Genomic DNA, 26588 nt, shown 5'->3' with positions numbered 1-26588 from the left:
ACTGTCAGAGGGTCAGTGCTGAGGGAGTGCCGCACTGTCAGAGGGTCAGTGCCGAGGGAGTGTCGCACTGTCAGAGGGTCAGCGCTGAGGGAGTGTCGCACTGTCAGAGGGTCAGTGCCGAGGGAGTGTCGCACTGTCAGAGGGTCTGTGCCGAGGGAGTGCCGCACTGTCAGAGGGTCAGTGCTGAGGGAGTGTCGCACTGTCAGAGGGTCAGTGCTGAGGGAGTGTCGCACTGTCAGAGGGTCAGTGCTGAGGGAGTGCCGCACTGTCAGAGGGTCAGTGCTGAGGGAGTGCTGCGCTGTCAGAGGGTCAGTACTGTGGGAGTGCCACACTGTCAGAGGGTCAGCACTGAGGGAGTGCCGCACTGTCAGAGGGTCAGTGCTGAGGGAGTGCCACACTGTCAGAGGGTCAGTGCTGAGGGAGTGCCACACTGTCAGAGGGTCAGTGCTGAGGGAGTGCCACACTGTCAGAGGGTCAGTGCTGAGGGAGTGCCACACTGTCAGAGGGTCAGTGCTGAGGGAGTGCTGCCCTGTCAGAGGGTCAGTGCTGAGGGAGTGCCACACTGTCAGAGGGTCAGTGCTGAGGGAGTGCTGCACTGTCAGAGGGTCAGTACTGTGGGAGTGCCACACTGTCAGAGGGTCAGTGCTGAGGGAGTGCCACACTGTCAGATGGTCAAAGCTGAGGGAGTGCCGCACTGTCAGAGGGTCAGTGCTGAGGGAGTGCCGCACTGTCAGAGGGTCAGTACTGTGGGAGTGCCACACTGTCAGAGGGTCAGTACTGAGGGAGTGCCGCACTGTCAGAGGGTCAGTACTGAGGGAGTGCCACACTGTCAGAGGGCCAGTACTAAGATAAATGATATATTTTATTGGTCTTAGCCCTGTTACATGGGCCTCCTAGTGAGGTGAGTCTCGGCATCTTCAGTAGCACCCAGATCTCGCCTCGCTTTCCATTAAGTTTTGTTGACTTTGTTTTTGCCTAAGTTTTTCAGTGCCTGATTTTTACAGGGCATTTGACGTTGAGAAACATATTTTCATATAAGACGTGGGCGTAGACTCTGCCTATTGTAAAACAATGTTCACAGAAGAAAAGTTGTAAAACTAGAAAGGGATTATGTTTGTCAACTGCTTAGCTTAACGATGAATAACAAATGGGACATGTATTTGTTCCCACAGAATAAGAATGCAAAACTGTTTGGCGTTTCTCCATGTGAGGTTATTGGGTAATGAGAGTTAAATAAACTCCAGCAACTAATAATTTGAGACCTTGAGGAGCGTGAGGTCTGTACCAGAACTATTACTCCAGGACTCTGGAGACATGGTTCTGATTTCGAAACCATAGAACATTACAGCTCAGAAACAGGCCTTTTGGCCCTTCTTGTCTGTGCCAAACCTTTTTTTCTGCCTAGTCCCACTTTTCTCCTTTCACCCTTAACCCATGCCCTCTGGTTTTTTTTCTCCCCTAGCCTCAGTGGAAAAAGCCTGCTTGCATTCACTCTATCGATACCCATCAAAATCTTATACACCTCTATCAAATCTCCCCTCATTCTCCAGGGAATAAAGTCCTAATCTATTCAATCTCTCTCTGTTACTCAGCTTCTCAAGTCCCGGCAACATCCTTGTGAACCTTCTCTGCGCTCTTTCAACCTTATTTACATCCTTCCTGTAATGAGGTGACCAAAACTGTACACAATACTCTAAATTCGGTCTCACCAATGCCTAATACAACCTCACCGTAACACTCCAACTTTTATACTCAGTACTCCGATTTATGAAGGCTCAACTTTTATACTCAACACTCCAGTTTATAAAGGCTCACAGTGCAAGGGACACTTTGTCTCTCAGTGCGAGGGATACTTTGCCCTGTTGACCCAGTGTGTGTGGTGACTTGCTAACCTTGCGTGATTCGCTAAAAGGCTTTGCCACAACGCTGACTCTCTGGTAGTGTGCGGAGAGTGAAAGGGAAAGCATTTTAGACTTTGCCAGATGAATGTTAGCAGTGTGATAAATCCGCTCTCTGCGGCTGGGAGGAACGCTTGGGGAGATTTCTTTAAATTGGTGCCAGGGATGAGGGGCACATTACGTAGGAGAGACGAGGCTGGTGAAGAGTGCTCGTAGCAGGAAGGGAGATTTAATGAAAGTGTGCAAATTTCTGAGAGAGCTTGATGGAGGAGACGGGGAGAATCTGTTTTCACAGCGGGAAGTTTGTTGATGGAAGGTCAAAGGTGTCAGATAATTGGTAAATGAGCAGCGAGGAGGAGGTGAGGAGACAGTTTTTTTTTAATGCAGTGAATTATGATCTGAAATGCGCTGCCTGAAAGAGCAGTGGAAACAGATTTAGTAATAACTTTCAAAAGAGAATGGAATGTATATATGCTTGAAAGGGTTTGCCTGAGAATACATTGACAAATGGGTGGCACAGTAGGTTAGCACTGCTGCTTCACAGCTCCAGGGTCCTGGGTTCGATTCCCAGCTCGGGTCACTGTCTGTGTGGAGTTCGCACATCCTCCTCGTGTCTGCGTGGGTTTCCTCCAGGTGCTCCGGTTTCCCCCCACAGTCCAAAGGTGTGCGGGTTAGGTTGATTGGCTGTGCTAAAGTTGCCCCTTAGCGTCCTGAGATGCTTAGATTCGAGGGATTAGTGGGTATAATATGTAGTGATACGGGGGTAGGGCCTGGGTGGGATTGTGTTCGGTGCAGACTCGATGGGCCGAAGGGCCTCTTTCTGCACTGTAGGGTTTCTGTGATTCTATGATAGAGGCCTGTTGACATATAGGGTTGTTCTATAACTGCAGGGGCAGGTGGGGCAGGTTGCTGAGCAGAGCACGGTGACAGTGGTGGTGATGAGTTACAGAGAGAGATTGAATAGATTAGGACTTTATTCCCTGGAGCGTAGAAGAATGAGGGGAGATTTGATAGAGGTGTATAAGATTCTGATGGGTATCGATAGAGTGAATGCAAGCAGGCTTTTTCCACTGAGGCTAGGGGAGAAAAAAACCAGAGGGCATGGGTTAAGGGTGAAAGGAGAAAAGTTTAAAGGGAATATTAGGGGGGGCTTCTTCACACAGAGAGTGGTGGGAGTGTGGAATGAGCTGCCGGATAAATGCGGGGTCACTTTTAACATTTAAGAAAATCTTGGATGGGTTCATGGATGAGAGGGGTGAGGAGGGATAGGGTTCAAGTCTTTTGGATGGTGATGGCTAGCATGAAGGGACATAGCTTTAAATTGAGGGGTGGTAATTATAGGACGGATGTCAGAGGTAGGTTCTTTACTCAGAGGGTAGTAAGGGCGTGGAATGCCCTGCCTGCAGCAGTTGTGGACTCGCCAACTTTAAGGGCATTCAAATGGTCAGTGGATAGGCATATGGATAACATTGGAATAGTTTAGGTTAGAGGGTCATTAGATTGGTTCCACTGGTCGGTGGAACATCGAGGGCCAAAGGGCCTGTACTGCGCTGTAATGTTCTATGGTTTTGATGGTCCTATAATGCCCTGTGCACCCTGCCCTCCTTCACCCACATCTGGGGCAGCGGACGGCACAGCCGTTAGCACTGCTGGGATCTGGGTTCAATTCCGACGTCAGTCGATTGTCTGTCTGTGTGGTATTTGCACATTCTCCCCGTGACTGCAGGGGTTTCCTCCCACACTCCGTAGATGTGCAAGTTAGGTTGTATTGGCCATGCTTAATTGCCCCTCCGTGTTGGGGGTGGAGGGGTTAGCTGGGTAAGTAGGTGCGATTTCAGGGATATGGCATGGGTGGGATTGTTGTCGATGTATCGAATAGCCTCCTCCTGCCCCGTTGGGCTTCTACGAGGATATCAGGTTACAAGCTGCCTTTCTGCAGAGTGTGGCCTGAATTTTTCTCGAAACATCACCCCGTCCGCTGTCGGCATCAGTGGGGTTCCTGCCGATCCTGCTTCCTACATTAACTAAGCAGCAAGAACCCTGGGGAAATGCTGCCGCGGGTAACTTTTTCCTTGCTTTTCGTGTTGCCAGGGAACCTGAACAGACGACTAAATGAGTCCTGCGGTGGGTGGGTATCTCGCTCTTGGAGCTGGATAGTGTATCGCTGTAATTCAGTTATTGGGGGTTGAGACGTGGTCGCGTAGCGATGCAGGAAGGTCTTCACATTTTCGTCTGCCTCGTGCGTTCAGTGCAAACATCATTAGGAAGTGAGATTTAAAAAGACTTAATTTACAAAAGACTCTATTGACAAAGACTTTGGGGCACCCCCATTGCGAGGTGTTATTGCGCCCAGTTTTGAAGTTGGTCTACTCAGGTTCGTCACTCAATCCTTCAGCCTCCAAATTCTGACCTTTCGCCCTGTCTGAGAGAGGCAGTGGGGTTGACGCTCTACAAAACTAACCAGTGTTGCTGCTGACTGACATTGCTCTACATGATGAATGACAAAACGTGAAACGGAACGTTTAAGCAGGAGTAGGCCATTTGGCCCTACGAGCCTGCTCCGTCATTCGATCATGGCTGATAAGTTTCTCAGCCCCATTCTCCCGCCTTTTCCGTGTGACCTTTGATCCCCTTACCAATCAAGAATCGATCTCTGTCTTAAATACACTCAACGATCTGGCCTCCACAGCCTTCTGTGGCAATGAATACCACAGATTCACCACCCTCTGGCATTCCTCCTCCTCTCTGTTCTAAAGGCTCACCCCCTTATTCTGAGGCCGTGCCTTCAGAACCTAACCTCTCCGACTAATGGAAACATCTTCCTCACGTCCACTCTATCCAGGCCTGTCAGTATTCTAAGTTTCAATGAGATTCCCCCCTCATCTTTCTAAATTCCATCCAGCACAGACCCAGAGTTCCCAGGCTCTCCTCATACGTCAAGCTCTTCATTCCCGGGATCAGAGTTGATCATGGCTAATCCCCTATCTCAACCCCAACGCTCCTGCGCTCCCCCCATAACCCCTTAACACCTTTAGAGTCTAGAAATCTACTTGACAAATGCATCAAAAAGTTTCTGAGCAATTGCTCATTCAACTTTCTGGCAATTAAGCCTCGCTCCCAGTTTCCTCTTGGCCTTCGCTGCCTGGCGATCTCTGGTATTTGGGTGCTGGGGCACTCCAGTTAACAGCTCCAACCCTCCGTCAAGTGGGCGCCCCAGCCTTATCGGCGAGTGTCGACTTGGCACTTTACCAACCAGGCCAAGGCCACAGTTTGCTGTTCTGGGGCACGCCACCGGCAGTCGGTGTGGGTGTGGGAGAGAAACCTGGAGGATGCGGAATAACTTTCACTGTGTGGAGTTTGCACGTTCTCCTCGTGTCTGCGTGGGTTTCCTCTGGTTACTCCGGTTTCCTCCCACAGTCCAAAGATGTGTGGGTTAGGTTGATTGGCCATGCTAAAAAATTGCCCCTTTGTGTCCAGAGATGTGTAGGTTAGAGGGATTAGCAGATAAATATGTGTAGGTTAGGGGGATTAGTGGATATAATATGTAGGGATATGGGGATAGGGCCTGGGTGGGATTGTGTTCGGTGCAGACTCGATGGGCCGAAGGGCCTCTTTCTACACTGTAGGGTTCTGTGATTCTATGAAAGGTTACTTGGCTCTTGGTATGTCGGACTTGCGAGGGTTTGATATTGACACTGGGTGATTGAATCGGAAAACAACACGGCATTCATCAAACCCAATATCCTGCATGTTAATAAGGCTTAAATTATTCATTCTTCACAAATCACTTCAGAGTTGTATGTTTTTTTTAAACGAAATATACAGAATAAAAGGATGCATTGTGTGGCCTGGGGCAGCCATGGATAACTCTGGTAGTAGGCTTCCTTTCCTTTCAATTTATCCTGTCTGTTCTCACGCAAAGTTTGGCTTTAACTCAGTTCCAAATGTGCTAAGCTCTTTACCCTCAAAACGAGGATCGCAGACACTGAACTGATGTCCTCTGGGCTGCCTATCTGATACGGAGGGAGATTGACTCGGTTAGGATTGTTTTCGGTGGAGTTCAGACAAATGAAGGAGGATCTCACCGAGACTTATCAAATTCTAACAGGAATCGACAGGGGAGATACAGGGAGGATGTTCCAGATGGTGGGGGGTGTCCAGAACCAGGGAGTCACAGTCTGAGGATTCGGGAGACCATTTAGGATAGGGGTGAGGAGACATTTCTTCAATGACTGCAATCATGTTGCAACTGTACAAAACTCTGGTGCGGTCACACTTGGAGTATTGCGTACAGTTCTGGTCGCCGCATTATAAGAAAGATGTGGAAGCATTGGAAAGGGTGCAGAGGAGGTTTACCAGGATGTTGCCTGGTATGGTGGGAAGGTCTTATGAGGAAAGGCTGAGGGACTTGAGGTTATTTTCATTCGTGAGAAGAAGGTTAAGAGGTGACCTGATTGAGGCATACAAGATGATCAGAGGGTTAGATAGGGTGGACAGTGAGAGCCTTTTTCCTCGGATGGTGATGGCTAACACGAGGGGACATAGCTTTAAATTGAGGGGTGATAATTGTAGGACGGATGTCAGAGGTAGATTCTTTACTCAGAGGGTAGTAAGGGCGTGGAATGCCCTGCCTGCAGCAGTTGTGGACTCGCCAACTTTAAGGGCGTTCAAATGGTCAGTGGATAGGCATATGGATAACATTGGAATAGTTTAGGTTAGAGGGTCATTAGATTGGTTCCACTGGTCGGTGCAACATCGAGGGCCGAAGGACCTGTACTGAGCTGTAATGTTCTATGTTCAACCAAAGAGTGGTGAGCCTCTGGAATTCATTACCACGGGAAGTAGTTGATGCCAAAACACTGAATGTACATAAGAACATAAGAAATAGGAGAAGGAGTAGGCCATCGAGCCCTTCGAGCCTGCCCCGCCATTCAATAAGATCATGGCTGATGTACTCAAGAGGCAACTAGATATAGCATTTGGGGTGAATGGGATCAAAGGTTATGGGGGGAAAGCAGGATTAGGCTATTGAGTTGGATGATCAGCCATGATCGTGATGAGTGGTGGACCAGGCTCGAAGGGCCAAATGGCCTCCTTCTGTGTTTCTAAGTGAGGTCCCGAGTTGTGAAAGACTTTTTTTTACTCATGTGTTCTGTCAACACACATCTCCATCCCCTCCCTTCCCTCACTTGTGTGTGAAATGCTATGGCACCAGTGGGAGGAAGGGTGTTGGCCATTGTTGTTATGGGGGGGAGGAGTGTCAGGCTGGTTGCTATGGGGGGGGAGGGTGTTAACTGTCCCTGTTGCTGTGTGGGGGCAGAGGGGGCAGGGTGTGGCCTGTCCAAACTATTATAGGGCAAGTGCTAGTCTGTCCCTGTCACTGTGGAGGAGGGAATGTCAAGCTGGTTGCTATGGGAAAGGGTGTGGTCTGTCTCGGTTGTCAAGCAGTTTGCTGTGGGGGAGTATTGTCTCTCCTGATTACAATGGGGAGAGGGGTGTCTCCCCATTACTATGATGGGATGGGGTGGGCAGTTGTCACACTCAGTGATCGGGTGAGGAGGCTATCGCTGTTATGCATACTATTCCAAGGGGTAAGGGCTCTTGGTCACAATCAGTGGCTTTGGACAGTCGGGTATAGAACATTCATCCTTCTCTTCATTGGTTTGATTTCTCTCTGGCCTTTGGCCTCTGACCTTTACCCGCTAGAGAATTGGTAGAACGAACAATTTCCGAAGTTGAGTGGGGCCCATTGGGAGCGCAACACAGAATCCATACAGTGAAGAAAGAGGCCATTCGATCCATTGAACCGTCGCCTACTCTCCAAAAGAGTATCATACCCAGGCCCTCCCCCAATAATTCCCATAATCACACGTGCTTACCGTGGCCAATCCACCTAAGCGCACATCTTTGGACTGTGGGAGGAAACCGGAGCACCCGGAGGAAACCCACGCAGATACGGGGAGAATGTGCAGACTTTGTGCAGACAGTGACCCGAGCCGGGAATCGAACCCAGATCCCTGGCGCTGCGAGGCAGCAGTGCTAACCCACCGTGCCGCCCACCACGTCTGCAGTGCAAGCTTTGGTTGTGTGGCTGGATTGTCAGTCCGATCACAGATACAGGCTAAGGCTGGAGGCACGGGCTCTCCTCAGCTTGAAACCAAACTGGAGCCTCAACTAACCAGCAGAGAAACTGCGAGAGACCTCACCATGAAGAAAGCAGCTGCGTAGAAGGCAAGCACCTCCTGAAGGCAGTGGAAAGGGTTGAGACTTCCATCAGGAGAGGAGACAGAACAGAGGATTAAGAAAAAATTAGGTTCAAACAATTAAATGGTGCCTGATGGAAGCAAGATTGTTTAACTGCAGGCACCCCAGTGGTGTTTTAGTAAACTCTTTAGTTGAAGGGGTTGTGGGGGGAGGTGGGATTCAGAGTAAATGTCCATTAATCCCTTTTCCCTTTTGTGAACCTTTCTTTCCTGTTTTAAAAGAAACCTGGCCTCTGTAGGCCGGTCACCATGGAGACACGATGGTGGCTGACAGGAAATATAGCTTAGAGCTCTTTCACACTCTTAGTTCCTACAGAACAAGGTTTACCTGCTCGAAGGGTCAGTGTCTCCCGCCCATGTTTTAAACCCCTGTGTTCAGAGGTGGAAGAGACACTGTCTTTGTGGACAGAAGTACTTTGTGTTTATTGAGTTGGGGAGGGTGGGGAAGGAGGTTTGCGATATCCTTTTTGGATGATCTGCTGCACGACATCCAATCTGCCTTTGTTATGTTCCTAACTGCACGCTAGCACAGTGGGTTAGCACTGCTGCTTCACAGCTCCAGGGTCCTGGGTTCGATTCCCGGCTCGGGTCACTGTCTGTGTGGAGTTTGCACATTCTCCCCGTGTCTGCGTGGGTTTCCTCCGGGTGCTCCAGTTTCCTCCCACAGCCCAAAGATGTGCGGGTTAGGTTGATTGGCCGTGCTAAAATTGCCCCTTAGTGTCCAGGGATGTGTAGGTTAGAGGGATTAGTGGGTATAATATGTAGGGATATGGGGGGTAGGGCCTGGGTGGGATTGTGTTCGGTACAGACTCGATGGGCCGAAGGGCCTCTTTCTGCACTGTAGGATTCTACGATTCTATAACCAAACACGGCTGCCGATTCCATTCTGCTCCACACTCTCTCTGGTAGCCAAAGGCTATTTCTCTCTCATGACCTTTGAGGTGCTTTTCACTGGAACTTTGTATTCAGAAAACGGCCCCAAGTCACCCAATCACTTCCCCACGTCCTCTGCTGTTCCTTTGTCTCGACGACTTTAAATACTAATCTCAGATCCTGTTTATTATACTATAAGCTTGGCAGAAATTTACCTTCAGGGGCGGCACGGTGATTAGCTCTGCTGCCTCGCAACGCCAGCGTCCTGGGTTCAATTCCAGCCTCAGGTGGAGTTTGCACATTCTCCCCGTGTCTGCGTGGGTTTGCTCCGGTTTTACTCCCAAAATGCGCAGGTCAGGTGGATTAGCCACGCGGAATACCAAGCCTCCTTGGTATCAGGAGGGTTAAGAGGGGTAGGATTGTGGTCAGTGCAGGCTCGATGGGCCAAATGGCCTCCTTCTGCACTGTCGGGTTTCTATGATTCTACCTACCTGCATTTTTGTGTCTGATTTTCGGCGCTTGTGTGGAAAGAAGCAAACATTCTTGGTGATGAATAAGATGCGGAGTACACAGCTCTGCTTCGGAGTATCGAACAACAGAGTTTGGCAGAGTAAGCGGCAAGGGAGGGGAGTGAAATCTGTTGAAATTGCAAAAGACAGATGACTATTGGCTTTCTCTAAGGTACCCCGTTTATTCCCCAGCAACAGATATCTGTATTTTTCACTCGAGTGAAAGCTGCTGACATGGCTGATCATCAAATTCAATATCCGGATCACACCTTCCCCCATATATCTCTTGATCTCTTTAGCCCCAAGAGCGATATCTCATTTCATCTTGAAATCAGATAACGTTTTGGCCTCAACTACTTTCTGTGGGAGTGAATTCCACACATTCACCACCCTCTGGGTGAAGAAATTTCTCCTCAGCTCAGTTCTAAAAGGTTTATCCCTTATCCTCAAATTATTACTCCTAGTTCTGCACTTCCCTCACCATTGGGAACATTCTTTCTGAATCAACCCTTTCTAATCCTGTTAGAATTTTATAAGTTTCAATGAGATCCTCCTCACTCTTCTAAACTCCAGTGAATATAATCCCCTCTCTATAATTACCTGTCTCTATCTTTTTAACTGAGGGGGAAGCAATGGCTGAGTGGTATTATTGCTAGACTATTAATCCAGAAACTCCGCGAATGTTTTTGGGAATCTGGGTTCGAATCCCACCAGGACAGTTAATGGAATTCAAATTCAAGAATAAATAAAAAATAGCTGGAAGAATCTACAGTTGACCATGAAATAAATCACTGTTAATTGTCGGAAGAACCTATCTGTTGTCCTTTAGAGAAGGAAACCTGCCTTCCTTACCCGGTCTGGCCTACATGTGACTCCAGGACGGCTTGGTGGCACAGTGGTTAGCACTGCTGTCTCACAGTGTCAGGGACCTGGGTTCAATTCCTGGCTTGGGTGACCGTCTGTGTGGAGCCTGCATGTTCTCCCCATGTCTGCGTGGGTTTCCTCCAGGTGCTCCGGTTTCCCCCCACAGTCCGAAAGACGTGCTGATTTAGTGCGTTGGCCACGCTAAGTTCTCCCTCAATGTACCCAAACAGGCACCCAAGTGTGACAACACGGGGAATATTCACAGTATAATTCATTGCAGTGTTAATGTAAGCCTATTTGTAACACTAATAAATAAGCTTTAAAAGAACCACAGCAATGCAGTTGACTCTTAACTGCAATAAATGGGCAATAAATCCTGTAAAAAGTCTGACAACACCAGGTTTTTACTGTGTTTACGCCAGTCCAACGCCGGCATACCCACATCATGACAATAAATCCTGGCCAGCCAGCGACACCCATGTCCCACAGTGAATTTTTTAATATGTTTTTTGTTCATTCTTTGCTGGTTTCTAATAATCTGCAAAATGCTCCTCCTTTTAGTAGTATTACAAGCTTCTTTTAACCTAATGCTACTCATAACCTGTTCAGTTACCAATGAATCGCTTGTGTTTTTATCCTTCAGTGGATTGTACATTGGTTTGAGAATTAAGAGATATTTATTTTTTTCATCCTCACCCATTCTGATTCTATTTCCTGCCCTTTCCAGCTACAATCCTTCCTCACTCCTGCCCTGGTCCTCCTTTTATCCGGGCTGCCCTGCCCTGCCCCCCCCCCCCCCACCCCCCCCCCCCCCCCACCTTTCCATTTTGTCTGTCTTTTCGAAATGTCAGATGCGCAGAAAAAAATACCCAATGTTGTTCACCACGCAACCGTGTCTCTATAATTGCCGTAATATCAAATCCATTTATCTAAATTGTGCCATTATTCCTCAAGTTTATGACGAATGCTCTGTGCATTCAGCTAAAACGCCTTTAATTTTAACATTTTATTAACCCCGATTTGACCTTATTCACTGATGCACTACTACCATAAACCCTGCCCCTTCCTGTCACTCCCTCCCTCTCGGTATCCAAGTTGTACACTGTTCCATGACCTTGACCTTTTTCTTCCCTTATCCCCCTCACCGCCCAACATTTTAGTTCAAACCCTTGCCTCCAGCCCAAGTTGATCGGTTCGGCGGAGCGCTCCTCCTGCCACAGCTGGAGGGAAACTTATCCCGGCAAAACACGTGCCCCCGTCCCAGATTTACCCCATTCATTCATGGGACACGGATGTCGCTGGTCAAGCCAGCATTTATTACCCATCCCTAATTGCCCTCGAGAAGGTGGTGGTGTGTTGCTGCTCTGTCTGTCCACAGTGCTGTTAAAGAGGGATTTTGACCCAGCGACAGTGAAGGAACGGTGATATATTCCCAAGGCCAGGATTTGATGGCCTTGCCCACCCAGTGGTGGCCCACCATGTCCGTGATGGGAGTTGCAAAATCTTGGCCCAAGTCAGAATGCTGAATGGCTTTGGGGTGAGGGAGGGCAGGCGAACCTCTGGGGGGTGTTTCCACATATCTACTGTCCATTTCCTTCTTGAACAAAAGTTTCTTTATCAGTCACAAGTAGGCTTACATTAACACTGCAATGAAGTTACTGTGAAAATCCCCGAGTCGTCACTGGAAGGTGCTGCTGAAGGAACCTCTGTGAATGGCTGCCGTGCATCTTGTGGATGGTACACATGGCTGAACGTAGAAAAACTACAGCACAAACAGGCCCTTCAGCCCACAAGTTGGGCCGATCATATCCCTACCATAGAACTATCTATAACTCCCAATCCCATTAAATCCCATGTACTCATCCAGACATCTTTTAAAAGATCCCAGTGAGTTCGCCTCTACCACCACCGACGGCAGCCGATTCCACTCACTCACCACCCTCTGAGTGAAAAACTTACCCCTGACATCTCCTCTGTACCTGCTCCCCAGCACCTTAAACCTGTGTCCTCTCGTAGCAACCATTCCAGCCCTGGGAAATAGCCTCCGAGAATCCACCCTCTTAACATTTTATAAACCTCTATCAGGTCGCCTCTCAACCTTTGTCTCTCCAGGGAGAAGAGACCGAGCTCCCTCAACCTATCTTCAGAAGGCATGCCTCCCAATCCTGCTACATTTTATCGGTGGTGGAGGGATTGAGTGTTGTAGATGGGGGGGTGCCAATCAAGTGGGGCTGCTTTGTCCTGGATGGTGTCGAGCTTCTTGAGTGTTGTTGGAGCTGCACCCATCCAGGCAAGTGGGGAGTATTCCATCACACTCCTGACTTGTGCCTCGTAGATGAGGGACAGGCTTTGGGAAGGTGAGTGACTTGCCACAGGATTCCTAGCCCCTGACCTGCTTTGGTAGCCACAGTATTTCTGTGGCTAGTCCGCTTCAGTTTCCGGTCAGTAGTAACCCAAGATAGCACTGGTGCCAGTATCTCATGACTTGAAACCTCCATCTACAATTAGAGTGGAGGGAGTGTTGTGGAGAGTATAACACTTGTACGCTGCAGTTAGCCAAAATGGCCTATTACTGGGAAATAGATCCTCACTTGTCAATCAAACCACCACTTCTGAATGAACTGGGAGCATTGGTTAGGTTACCCGGTGTGAGTTTGCACTGTATATCTGAGTCACAGGAATAGTTGCTTTTCCTTTGGGCAACATTGTGTGCGAGCAATGTCAACATTTACATCTAAGTACTTCCTTACTAATTGCCTCGCAAAAGTGTCTTCGCAGTCAGTGTGGTTGAGTAATGATTGGGAGCATTGTGTTTAGTAAGATTCTCATAGGATTCCAGCCACAGCAGCACTGTACCTGCTGTACTTACACTACCACATTGGCACTGACAGCAGTCACTGGGAAGAGAGATGCCAACAGTTACATTAGCACCTTAACTTCAAACATCCCGAGATGCTTCAGAGTGCAATTAACCACAATTTCAACCACATCATCAATGGGTATGGAAGGATTGTTTTTAGGAGGAGAGGTTAAGTAGGTTGGGCCTGTATTCATTGGAGTTCAAAAGAATGAGTCTCTCTCTCTGTCTCTATCGCTCTGTGTATCAGTGTCTCTCTGTCTCTATCACTCTGTGTATCAGTGTCTCTCTGTCTCTATCTCTCTGTGTATCAGTGTCTCCCTGTCTCTATCGCTCTGTGTCTCAGTGTCTCTCTCTGTCTCTATCGCTCTGTGTATCAGTGTCTCTCTCTGTCTCTATCGCTGTGTGTATCAGTGTGTGTCTCTCTCTGTCTCTATCGCTCTGTGTCAGTGTCTCTCTCTGTCTCTATCGCTCTGTGTATCAGTGTGTCTCTCTCTGTCTCTATCGCTCTGTGTCTCAGTGTCTCTCTCTGTCTCTATCGCTGTGTGTATCAGTGTCTCTCTCTGTCTCTATCGCTCTGTGTATCAGTGTCTCTCTCTGTCTCTATCGCTCTGTGTATCAGTCTCTCTCTGTCTCTATCGCTCTGTGTATCAGTGTGTCTCTCTCTCTCTCTCTCTATCGCTCTGTGTATCCGTGTCTCTCTCTCTCTCTATCTCTCTGTGTGTCAGTGTGTCTCTCTCTGTCTCTATCGCTCTGTGTATCAGTGTGTCTCTCTCTGTCTCTATCGCTCTGTGTATCAGCGTGTCTCTCTCTGTCTCTATCACTCTGTGTATCAGTGTCTCTCTGTCTCTATCGCTCTGTGTGTCAGTCTCTCTCTGTCTCTATCGCTGTGTGTATCAGTGTCTCTCTCTGTCTCTATCGCTCTGTGTATCAGTGTCTCTCTCTGTCTCTATCGCTCTGTGTATCAGTGTCTCTCTCTGTCTCTATTGCTCTGTGTCTCAGTGTCTCTCTCTGTCTCTATCGCTGTGTGTATCAGTGTCTCTCTCTGTCTCTATCGCTGTGTGTATCAGTCTCTCTCTGTCTCTATCGCTCTGTGTATCAGTCTCTCTCTGCCTCTATCGCTCTGTGTATCAGTGTGTCTCTCTCTCTCTCTCTCTCTCTCTATCGCTCTGTGTATCCGTGTCTCTCTCTCTCTCTATCTCTCTGTGTGTCAGTGTGTCTCTCTCTGTCTCTATCGCTCTGTGTATCAGTGTGTCTCTCTCTGTCTCTATCACTCTGTGTATCAGTGTCTCTCTGTCTCTATCGCTCTGTGTATCAGTGTGTCTCTCTCTGTCTCTATCACTCTGTGTATCAGTGTCTCTCTGTCTCTATCGCTCTGTGTATCAGTCTCTCTCTGTCTCTATCGCTGTGTGTATCAGTGTCTCTCTCTGTCTCTATCGCTCTGTGTATCAGTGTCTCTCTCTGTCTCTATCGCTCTGTGTATCAGTGTCTCTCTGTCTCTATCGCTCTGTGTATCAGTGTCTCTCTGTCTCTATCGCTCTGTGTATCAGTCTCTCTCTGTCTCTATCGCTCTGTGTATCAGTGTGTCTCTCTCTCTCTCTATCGCTCTGTGTATCAGTGTCTCTCTCTGTCTCTATCTCTCTGTCTCTATCTCTCTGTGTGTCAGTGTGTCTCTCTCTGTCTCTATCACTCTGTGTATCAGTGTCTCTCTGTCTCTATCGCTCTGTGTATCAGTCTCTCTCTGTCTCTATCACTCTGTGTATCAGTGTGTGTCTCTCTCTCTCTCTCTCTATCGCTCTGTGTATGAGTGTCTCTCTGTCTCTATCGCTCTGTGTATCAGTGTGTCTCTCTCTGTCTCTATCGCTCTGTGTATCAGTGTCTCTCCCTGTCTCTATCGCTCTGTGTATCAGTGTCTCTCCCTGTCTCTATCGCTCTGTGTCTCAGTGTCTCTCCCTGTCTCTATCGCTCTGTGTATGAGTGTCTCCCTGTCTCTATCGCTCTGTGTATCAGTGTCTCTCCCTGTCTCTATCGCTCTGTGTATCAGTGTCTCTCTGTCTCTATCGCTCTTTGTATCAGTGTCTCTCTGTCTCTATTGCTCTGTGCTTCAGTCTCTCTGTCTCTATCGCTCTGTGTATCAGTGTCTCTCTGTCTCTATCGCTCTGTGTATCAGTGTCTCTCTGTCTCTATTGCTCTGTGCTTCAGTCTCTCTGTCTCTATCTCTGTGTTTTTCCAAATGGCCATGATGTGGAGATGCCGGCGTTGGACTGACATAAACACAGTAAAAAGTCTGACAACACCAGGTTTTAGTCCAACCGATTTATTTGATAATAGACTCACAAGCTTTTGGGGTTAGTCCCTTCGTCAGGTGAATGGAGAGTTCTGGCCTCAGACAGAGCATATAAAGCACAGACAGTTTAGAGATTACTGATTAAAATGCGAATCCTTACACCTAACCTGCTGTTCAAGACCTGAAGTGGCTGACAATGTGAGTGGAAGGAGCACTGATCACAGTTTAAAGAGATGTGTATTGTCTCCAGACAGTACAGTAAGTGAGGTTTTGCAAACCCAGGCAAGTCACGGGGGTTACAGATAGTGCGACATGAACCCAAGATCCCTGTTGAGACCGTCCTCATGTGTGCGGAACTTGGCTATCAGTCTCTGTTCAGCGACTCTGCGCTGTTGTGTGTCGTGAAGGCCGCCTTGGAGAATGCTTACCCGAAGGTCAGAGGCTGAATGCCCGTGACCACTGAAGTGTTCGCCAACAGGAAGGGAACAGTCTTGCCTGGTGACTGTCGAGCGATGTTCATTCATCCGTTGTCGTAGCGTCTGCATGGTCTCCCCAATGTACCATGCTTCGGGACATCCTTTCTTGCAACGTATCCTGAAACCCATTGTACAAAGAACCCCCAGCTTTTGTCGCGACACTACAGACTTCCTACTGAAACTCAGCACACAAGGAGCAGTTGAACCAGGGACACTCCTCGTCACAATGGATGTCTCGGCGCTCTACACCAACATCCCCCACAACGATGGCATAGCTGCGACTGCCTCAGTACTCAATGCTGACAACTGCCAGTTTCCAGATGCAATTTTACAACTCATCCGCTTTATCCTGGACCACAATGTCTTCACCTTCAACATCCAGTTTTTCATCCAGACACATGGAACAGCCATGGGGACCAAATTTGCGCCTCAATATGCCAACATCTTCATGCACAGGTTCGAACAAGACTTCTTCACTGCACAGAATCTTCAACCAATGCTATACACTAGATACATCGATGACATTTTCTTCCTTTGGCCTCATGGTGAACAATCACTGAAACAACTATATGATGATATCAACAAATTCCACCCCACCATCAGACTCACCATGGACTATTCCCCAGAATCAGTTGCATTCTTGGACACACGCATCTCCATTAAGGACGGTCACCTCAGCACCTCACTGTACCGCAAGCCCACAGACAATCTCACAATGCTCCACTTCTCCAGTTTCCACCCTAAACATGTTAAAGAAGCCATTCCCTATGGACAAGCCCTCCGTATACACAGGATTTGCTCAGATGAGGAGGATTGTGACAGACACCTCCAGACCCTGAAAGATGCCCTCATAAGAACAGGATATGGTGCTCGACTTATAGATCGACAGTTCCGATGCGCCACAGCGAAAAACCGCATCGATCTCCTCAGAAGGCAAACACAGGACACAGTGGACAGAGTACCCTTCGTTGTCCAGAACTTCCCTGGAGCGGAGAAGCTACGACATCTTCTCCGGAGTCTTCAACATATCATTGATGAAGACGAACATCTCGCCAAGGCTATCCCCACACCCCCACTTCTTGCCTTCAGACAACCACACAACCTCAAACAGACCATTGTTCGCAGCAAACTACCCAGCCTTCAGGAGAACAGTGACCACAGTACCACACAACCCTGCCACAGCAACCTCTGCAAGACATGCCGGATCATCGACATGGATACCATCATCACACGTGAGAATACCATCCACCAGGTACATGGTAAATACTCTTGCAACTCGGCCAACATTGTCTACCTGATACGCTGCAGGAAAGGATGTCCCGAAGCATGGTACATTGGGGAGACCATGCAGACGCTACGACAACGGATGAATGAACATCGCTCGACAGTCACCAGGCAAGACTGTTCCCTTCCTGTTGGCGAACACTTCAGTGGTCACGGGCATTCAGCCTCTGACCTTCGGGAAAGCATTCTCCAAGGCGGCCTTCACGACACACAACAGCGCAGAGTCGCTGAGCAGAGACTGATAGCCAAGTTCCGCACACATGAGGACGGTCTCAACAGGGATCTTGGGTTCATGTCGCACTATCTGTAACCCCCGTGACTTGCCTGGGTTTGCAAAACCTCACTTACTGTACTGTCTGGAGACAATACACGTCTCTTTAACCTGTGATCAGTGCTCCTTCCACTCACATTGTCAGCCACTTCAGGTCTTGAACAGCAGGTTAGGTGTAAGGATTCGCATTTTAATCAGTAATCTCTAAACTGTCTGTGCTTTATATGCTCTGTCTGAGGCCAGAACTCTCCATTCACCTGACGAAGGGACTAACCCCGAAAGCTTGTGAGTCTATTATCAAATAAATCAGTTGGACTAAAACCTGGTGTTGTCAGACTTTTTACTGTGTTTCCAAATGGCGCCAGAGCGAGGCGACGTCTTGCAAACTGCGTGCAATGTACCTTCTAATTCTATCTTTTCCTCTCGCGCTATGCTTCTAACATTCTGCACTGTCTCGTTTCCTTCTCTATGAACAGTATGTTTTGTCCGTATAGCATGTTAGAAACAACACTTTTCACTGTATGTTAATGCGTGTGACAAGAAATCAAATTAAATCTTCATCAAAAGAAGCGACCGTATGGAGTCGTATTAGATTGTCGGGGAGTTTGACAGGGGAGATGCTGAGATGTTGTTTCTTGTGGAAGAGTCTAGGAGCAGAGGGCACAATCTCAAAATAAGTGGGTCATCTAAAACAAAGAGGAAAAGGAACTACTTCTCTGTGAGGGTAGTGAATCTGTGGAATTCTTAACCACAGAGAGCTGTAGAGGCTGGACCATTTAGTACGTTCAAGGCTAAGATGCACAGATTTACGATCAGTAAGGGAATCAACGTTTACGGGAATAAGACGGGAAAGTGGAGTGAAGTATCATCACAGCAGATCAAGCATGATCTCATTGAATGGTAGAGCAGACTCGATGGGCAGAATGGCCTATTTCTGCTCCTGTGTCTTATGGGTTTAAAAGGAGATAGTATGACTAAGCTTGGTGTAACGAGTGTATAATTGAGGCAGGAGGGGAGAGGGTGAGGGAGGGAATTCCAGAGCTTTAGGATGTTAATCTGGAGACTCGGGCAAGAGAGTACAAATGGAACAAAATAACCCAGATTGCTATCACCCATCTCTTCAGACAGAACAATCGGCCTTCTGTAACTATTTACATTCCTGATGTAAATACAGCACAAGATGTTCTCTTGTTGCGATTTATGGCAATGCAATTCAACCACACCTTGGGTTTGCAAACAGAGGGGTATTTACTGAATGTTTCAGAATTGGAATGAAAGGATATCCATGACACTGGGATGTTTGACAACCACACGAGAATATTTACAGTGTAATTCACGGTTCTGAAACCAGGAAGTGAAGCACCCAGTCGATGCATAGCATGTTCTCGGAAAGAGCCACAGGATCAATGAAGCATAGATGTTGGCCACACCAAACAGAGAGCTCTCCTGCACATTTCCAAATAGTGCCACTCATAGGAGTGGCAGCGAATTATATCCTCACAAGAGATAGAAGCAGGAGTGGCCACTCGGCCCTTCACTGCCCTGCCATTCAATACTATCCCAGCTGATCTATGCCAGCCCCAACTCCTTTTCCGTGCCAATTTCCTCCTCGCCCTCTACTCCTCAAGTTTTGATACCGTTGACAAATGGAATCTGGAAATGGATTGTGGTTTGGTTGAAATGTTGAGTATTTCTTGGGTAAAGGTTATCAAGGAAATGGGGCCCAGGTGAGAGAATGGAGTTGAGGTACCCATCAGCGGTGGTCCACTGCGGGGAGCGGCACGGTGGCCCAGTGGTTAGCACTGTGCTCTCACAACGCAAGGAACCCGAGTTTGATTCCGGGCTTGGGTCACTGCCTGTGTGGAGTTTGCACATTCTCCCCATGTCTGCATGGGTTTCCTCCAGATGCTCCAGTTTCCACTCACAGTCTGAAAGGCATGCTGGTTAGGGTGCATTGACCATGCTAAATTTTCCTTCAGTGTACTCGATCAGGCGCCGGAGTGGGGCGACTAAGGGGATTTTCACGGGAACTTCATTGCAGTGTTAATGTAAGCCTTACTTATAATAAATAAATAAACTTAAAACCTTTAAACTTTAATGAAACGACAGAATAGGCTGAATGGCCTCTTTCCTGTTCTCGTGTTCGTCCTGAATGGACAGTGGGGATGAACAGATCGTAATTTTTAAAAATAAGTTTGAATGAGCTAGGAAACGTCTGGGGGCAGCACAGTGGTTAGCACTGCTGTCTCACAGCGCCAGGGGCACGGTTCGATTCCTGGCTCGGGTCACTGTCTGTGCGGAGTTTGCATGTTCTCCCCGTGTCTGCGTGGGTTTCCTCCCACAGTCCGAAAGACGTGCGAGTTAGGTGCATTGGCCGTGCTAAGTTCTCCCTCAGTGTACCCAAAAGTTGTTGTGGAAAAAAAGCTTATTTATTAGTATCACAAGTAGGCTTGCATTAACTCTGCAATGAACTTACTGTGAAAATCCCCTAGTCATCACATTCTGGCGCCCGTTCGGGTACTCTGAGGGGGAATTTAGCACGGCCAATGCACCCTAACCAGCACGTCCTTCAGACTGTGGGAGAAAACCCACGCAGGTACGGGGAGAACATGCAGACTCTGCACAGCCAGCGACCCAAGCCGGGAATCGAACCCGGGTCGCTGGCGCTGTGAGGCAGCAGTGCCAACCACTGTGCCACCCCCTGAACAGGAGCCAGAGCGTTGATGAGTAAAACCCTAAGAAGCTCCAGTGTTTGAGATGTTTGCACGGTGTTAACACAGCTCTGTAAAAGACAATTCTGTCTCGTCCCTAGAAAACACCACGCTGAACACGACAAGTGAAGCTGAACGCAAAGCCCAACATTATTATCAGGCCTGCATGAACGAGCAGAAGATCGAGGAGTTGCAAGGACAGCCCCTTCTCAACATCATTAACAAAGTGAGTAGCGACAGCAGCAGGACAAACTCATCACCGTGTAACCTTCCCACATTGATTTTCAGGCAGGATACATTGCCTCAATGTTAAATCAAGACATTGTTTGTATCGATCCTGTACTAAGAACCTTGTGGATATATTTATATTCCTTTCCGTCACTTGGGATGATGATTGCTTTGGAGCCCTGTGTTGTTGCATCTTGCAGTGTAACTGCTCCCGTTCTGATCACGGTAGCACATCCAAGTGTGTTAGGTTGGGCTCGCTGACCTGACCTGGGGACCTGAGGACGGGAAGTCCATGAGAGCTCCCATTCCTGATCAAAGGGAGGAGGAACTGTAACGAGTAAGACAAACACACCGAGACAAGATTGGGTGTGTTTACAGTGAGACAACACAGAAGATATTATCAGTCACCAAATCGCAGGATCTTTATAGTGCAGAAGAAGGCCATTCGGCCCATAGAGTCAGCACTGGCTCTCTGAGAGAGCATTCATAGAATCATAGTAACCCTACAGTGCAGAAAGAGGCCCTTCGGCCCATTGAGTCTGCACCAAACACAGTCCCACCCAGGCCCTACCCCCATATTCCTAACATATTATACCCATTAATCCCTCTAACCTAAGCATCCCTGGACACTAAGGGGCATTACTTAGCACAGCCAATCAACCGAACCCGCACATCTTTGGACTGTGGGAGGAAACCGGAGTACCCGGAGGAAACCCACGCAGACACGAGGAGAATGTGCAAACCCCACACAGACGGTGACCCGAGCCGGGAATCGAACCCAGGACTCTGGAGCTGTGAAGCAGCAGTGCTAACCCACTGTGCTACCGCGCACAGGACTAAGAAGGGGCATTCTTGGTCCCTTGCCCCTACCTTATCCCCGTGACCTTGCATATTCTATCTTTTCAGATAGCAGTTCAATTCCCTTTTGAATACCTCGATCAAACTTGTCTCTACTATCCTCTCAGGAAACCTGTTCCACACACCCTCTGAGTGAAAATTATTTTCCTCACATAATTTCTGCTCTTTTTGTCCAGTAGTTTGAACCTGGGCCATCTCATTCCTGATGCTGTCTTGAGTGGGAACAGTTTCTCCCTGTTTACCCTGTCCATGTCCCTCAGCAGCTCGAGAACCTCTACCTATCTTCCTCTCGGCCTTCTTTACTCCAAGGTAAACTCTCCGATTTATCCCAGGAAATATTCTTGGGGATATCCTCTACGTTGCCTCCAATGCCTTTGGAATACCACCCGGAACTGGACGCAGTGCTCCAGATGAGGCCTAACCAGTGTCTTGTCCAAGACTTGGGCCTCGTCAGTCGATGCTATTCGACTCTTCAAAGTGTTTGAACGTGTTGATGCTTTCCAAATAATACCATAAGACGTTGGAGCAGAATGAGGCCACTCGGCCCATCGAGTCTGCTCCGCCATTCAATCATGGTGATATTTTTCTCATCCCCATTTTCCTGTCTTTTCCCCTGATCCCCTTATTAATCAAGAATCCTATCTTTCCCGCATATCCGTGTGGGAACTCCACCCCATCCACACCCTGTGGATCACACATGGTGCCTTCAATTGTGCAGCTGGGTTATAGAGTTTTACAGCGCAGAAAGAGGCCCTTTGGCCCATCGTATCTATGCCGGCCATCAAACGCCTGTCTATTTTAAATGTGGAACTGCTCTGACCTGGTTGGTCCACTCAATGCCAGAGAACCACCTTCAATGGCTTCATGTCCCACACCCTCACCCCAATGCCCCCCCCGGGTTCTATCCTTGGTCTCTTCCTATTTCCCATTTACCCACTACCCCGTGGCACTACCGTCTGTAGACTCCACGTGGTACACCGATGTGGTGTAGGGCTGTGTCTCCGCCATCTCCCTGCCCCCTCTCGACCTGTCTCACTGCCCGGCACCCATGATCAGACGAACAGGTATTGATTCTGATTAAATACTGGCAGGAACGTCGTCACAGACTCCCTTCCCTTCAGCACCAACTCCGTCCCTCCGCCAGGCCAAATCCGAGGCTGCACCAGAACGTTCACAGCCTCGTCACCCATGATCCGAGATTCCCGCTCCATATCTCCTTCTCCACCAAGGGTCCACCCCACCTCTCCTTTCCCATCTCTGTCTCATCACCTGTCACCAGCCCTGCCTCTGCGACTGGAAGCCTCCTCCATCAGAGGGTGTCATCTCTACACCCCACTCCCAATATCCTCCCAGCTGTCTAAACGGGAGCTTATCCATAAACGTAGCTGGGATTATCCCCGCTCCCTGTGTTTGCTGAGCAGGTTTCCGGTCCGGAAGTGTTTTCACACTAAAATTCTCGTCCTTGTTTTCAAATCCACTCCGTGTTTCCTGCTCTAGTCTTTTCTGTAACCTTCAGGGACCCTACAATCCTCTAATGGATCCGTGTGTTTCTCTTTTCAAAGGGACAGCACAGGCACCCTGGACCAAATGGCCTCCTTCCACATCTTATCCTAAGATCACGGGACCTCATTTCCCTATTTCCGATATTCTGTAGTCTGTGTAGTAGACTTGAGCGCGGTGACACAATATTTGGCATTGCTGCCTCAGAGCACCAGCAGCCTGGGTTCAATTCCGGCTTTGGGTGACCGTATAGAGTCCCCCCTTTGTCTGCGTGGGTTTTCTCCAGGCGCTCCGGTTTCCTCCCGCAGCCCAAAGACAAGAGGGATGCGATGACCGAGTGGTATTATCGCTAGACTGTTAATCCAGAAGCGCAGCTAATGTTCTGGGGGATCAGGGTTCGAATCCCAGCACAGCAGATGGTGGAATTTGAATTCCGTTTTTAAAAGATTGGAATTGAGAATCTACTGATGACCATGAAACCATCGTCGGAAAAACCCATCTGGTTCAGTAGGGAAGGAAACCTGCCATCCTTCCCCAGTCCGGATGGGTAAATAACTGCTGGCCAGCCAGCGACCCGTGTCCCACACAAAAAAAAGTGCAGGTTAGCTGGATTGGTTAGCTAAATTGTCCCTTGTGTAGATTAGGTGGACGAGCCACAGTAAATGCGTGCAGTTAGGGGATGGGGGGGGTGAGGGTGAGGGTGAGGTGCCTGGGCCTGGGTAAGATATTCTTTGGAAGGTCAGTACAGACCCGATGGGCCAAATGGCCTCCTTGTGCGCTGTAGGGATTCTACGGTTCCATAGATCGTTGTCCGTCTTTCAGTTGTCATTCGTCGTTTCTTGTTGTGAGCCCCCTTTCTCTGTGCAGCAAGGGAACTCGGAGGTTATTGAGGGTGACTGGCACGCCCATGTTCCTCTCTCCATGGATCCTATTGAGTTGCCGCTGCAGCCTCCATTCCCAAGTTTCCTCCTCGGGGGCTCAGCATGAACACTGCGGCGGATAACCGGCTCCCCCTGGTGCGGCGCGTTGTCATTTGTGGGTGTTCCCTTTGACGAGGTCAATTTTCTGGTCACCCAATGAGGGCAGTGGGGGGGGAGACGTGGCTCGCCCGCCTCTTAGTCCAACTGGATCCCAATGGCTAACGGCATCTACACTTTAACCTTGCGGCCAGCCTGAGAGTCGTGGACCCTCTCACTGTGCACGTGAATGGTGGTTGTATAATCTGGTCTCTTTGCAGGCCAACCTCCCTGCCCTCCATAAATTTTGGACCACCGTCCGACAGGGCTAATGCCCTCGGCCCCCAGGAGACCTTCCCTGTTTCTTTTGTCCACTCGGACAGCGACTCGAGAATTGGAGAGTGGGGACTTCTCAGGAGAATGAATGCTGCCCCCTTTTTCACTCATATACAGCATTGTTCAGCTTTTGACTAAAAGCCATGCCCTGCTGCCTTTCCTTTTAGGTTGCGAGATGACCAACATCATTAGAGTAAACTAACTTTATAAAGGACAAAGCACGGGCACAATACAGCCTGGTTACAGCTTAGATTTACACATGCTGTCTGATCTCTTGACTCCCAGGTCAGAGCGGCACAGTGGGTTAGCACCGCTGCCTCGCAGCGCCAGGGACCCGGGTTCAATTCCAGCCTCGGGTCACTGCCGATGCGGAGTTTGCACATTCTCCCCGTGTCTGCGTGGGTTTCCTCCGGGTGCTCCAGTTTCCTCCCTCTGTCCAAAGATGTGCAGGTTAGGTTGACAGGCCATGCTAAAATTGACCCTAATGTCAGGGGGAATTAGCAGGTTAAATATGTAAGGTCACGGGGAATAGGGTCTGTGTGGGATTGTGGTCGGTGCAGACTCAATGGGCTGAATGGCCTCTTTCTGCACTGTAGGGATTATATGATTCTAGAAATACAGAGTGTACTGTATCTAATACTGGAGCACACTATCACAGACGCTCCAATATCATGACATCCTGTTGCTTTAACCAGCGCCACTGTTTTAACTCCCCGTGCCACCCCAACTGGGTTTAAACACTTGCCGATGGCTCGAGCAGCTTTGTGCCAGCTAACGGTGCGGTTGTCTGCTTGGGTAAAATTCCTCATTCCCCCGTTACTCCGCCAAACAGATTCAGTTCCAGCCCAAAAAGCCAGGAAGAAAACGTTGCAGTAAGTTGAATATTTTCTGTAGTTTACGGCGATGATGCGGAGATGCCGGCGTTGGACTGGGGTAAACACAGTGAGAAGTCTCACAACGCCAGGTTAGAGTCCACCCAGTTTATTTGATAGTAAACTCACAAGCTTTCAGAAACGGTGTTCCTCTGTCAGGCGTGTGGAAGCTTTCTCTGATCTGAGCCTTCCATACACCTGACGGAGGAACGCTGTTTCCAAAAGCTTGTGAGTTTACCATCAAACAAACTGGTTGGACTCTAATCTGGTGTTGTGAGACTTCTTACTGTGTTTTTACAGTGAATACAGCAGCAATAAATATAATCCTGATAGCTTCAGTAAATTACTATTAGAGCTTGTTCCACTGCGGCCTGCGTGGTCAGTGAATTTTCCTTTTAAACCAATCAATTGTTTCCCTGAATTTGTTGACTATCAAAAGGTCGCATGACAATGTGTCCGGATACCCTGTGGAAATATCAAAGCCACAATGGAATCTGCCTCACCCAAATAATCAACTCCAGAGGAAGTTTGATTTGATTTATTATTGTCACGTGTATTAGTATACAGTGAAACGTATTGTTTCTTGTGTGCTATACAGACCGTTCATAGAGGAGGAAAGGAGAGGCTACAGAATGTAGTGTTACAGTCATAGCTAGGGTGTAGAGAAAGATCAACTTATAACAAGATAGGTCCATTCAAATGTCTGATGGCAGCAGGGAAGAAGCTGTTCTTGAGTCAGTCGGTACGTGACCTCAGACTTCTGTATCTTTTTCCCGATGGGAGAAGGTGGAAGAGAGAGTGTCCGGGGTGTGTGTGGTCCTTAATTATGCTGGCTGCTTTGCCGAGGCAGCAGGAAGTGTCGACAGAGTCAGTGGATGGGAGGCTGGTTTGCGTGATGGATTGGGCTTCATTCACAACTCTTTGTAGTTTCTTGTGGTCTTGGGCAGAGCAGGAGCCCATACCAAGCTGTGATACAACCAGAGAAGATGCTTTCTCTGGTGCATCTGTAAAAATTGGTGAGTGTCGTAGTCGATATGCCAAATTTTCTTAGCCTCCTGAGAAAGTAGAGGCGTTGGTGGACTTTCTTAGCTATAGTGTCGGCAGGGGGGATCCAGGAAAGATTGTTGGTGATCTGGACACCTAGAAACTTGAAGCTATCAACTCCGTCCCCATTGATGTAGACGGAGGCATGTTCTCCACTATGCTTCCTGAAGTCAATGACAATCTCTTTTGTTTTGTTGACATTGAGGGAGAGATTATTGTCATCGTACCAGTTCACCAGATTCTCTATCTCATTCCTGTACTCTGTCTCATCATTGTTTGAGATCTGACCCGCTGCAGTGGTGTCATCAGCAAACCTGAAAGTTCAGTTGGAGGGCAATTTAGCCACACAGTCAAAACATGCAAAGTTTAAGTTTTCAAAGTTTATTGTAAAGCTTATATTTAATAGTCAGAAGTAAGACCTGCATTAACACTGTGATGAAGTTACTGTGAAATTCCCCTAGTCGCCACGCTCTGGCGCCTGTTTGGGTCAATGCACCTAAC

General features: G+C 48.5%; 1 protein-coding gene across 5 annotated transcripts in view; it reads left to right on the top strand.

Moving 5' to 3' along the window:
• LOC145360086 (endothelin-converting enzyme 1-like) overlaps positions 1 to 26588 on the top strand; it is a 363484-nt gene that overhangs the window by 276492 nt on the left and 60404 nt on the right. For all 5 annotated transcript variants that reach the window (XM_080215036.1, XM_080215038.1, XM_080215037.1 and 2 more), the window contains one exon: positions 20395 to 20519. In XM_080215036.1, coding sequence (XP_080071162.1) covers positions 20395 to 20519 — 125 coding nt within the window. The remainder of the gene's footprint in view (positions 1 to 20394; positions 20520 to 26588) is intronic.

The sequence above is a fragment of the Carcharhinus amblyrhynchos genome, chromosome 30 (assembly GCF_965287045.1).
Source record: "Carcharhinus amblyrhynchos chromosome 30, sCarAmb.v2.hapA, whole genome shotgun sequence".
Taxonomy (NCBI): Eukaryota; Metazoa; Chordata; class Chondrichthyes; order Carcharhiniformes; family Carcharhinidae; genus Carcharhinus; species Carcharhinus amblyrhynchos.
The sequence above is the reverse complement of the archived record's forward strand: the minus strand, read 5'-3'. Positions and strand labels throughout refer to the sequence as shown.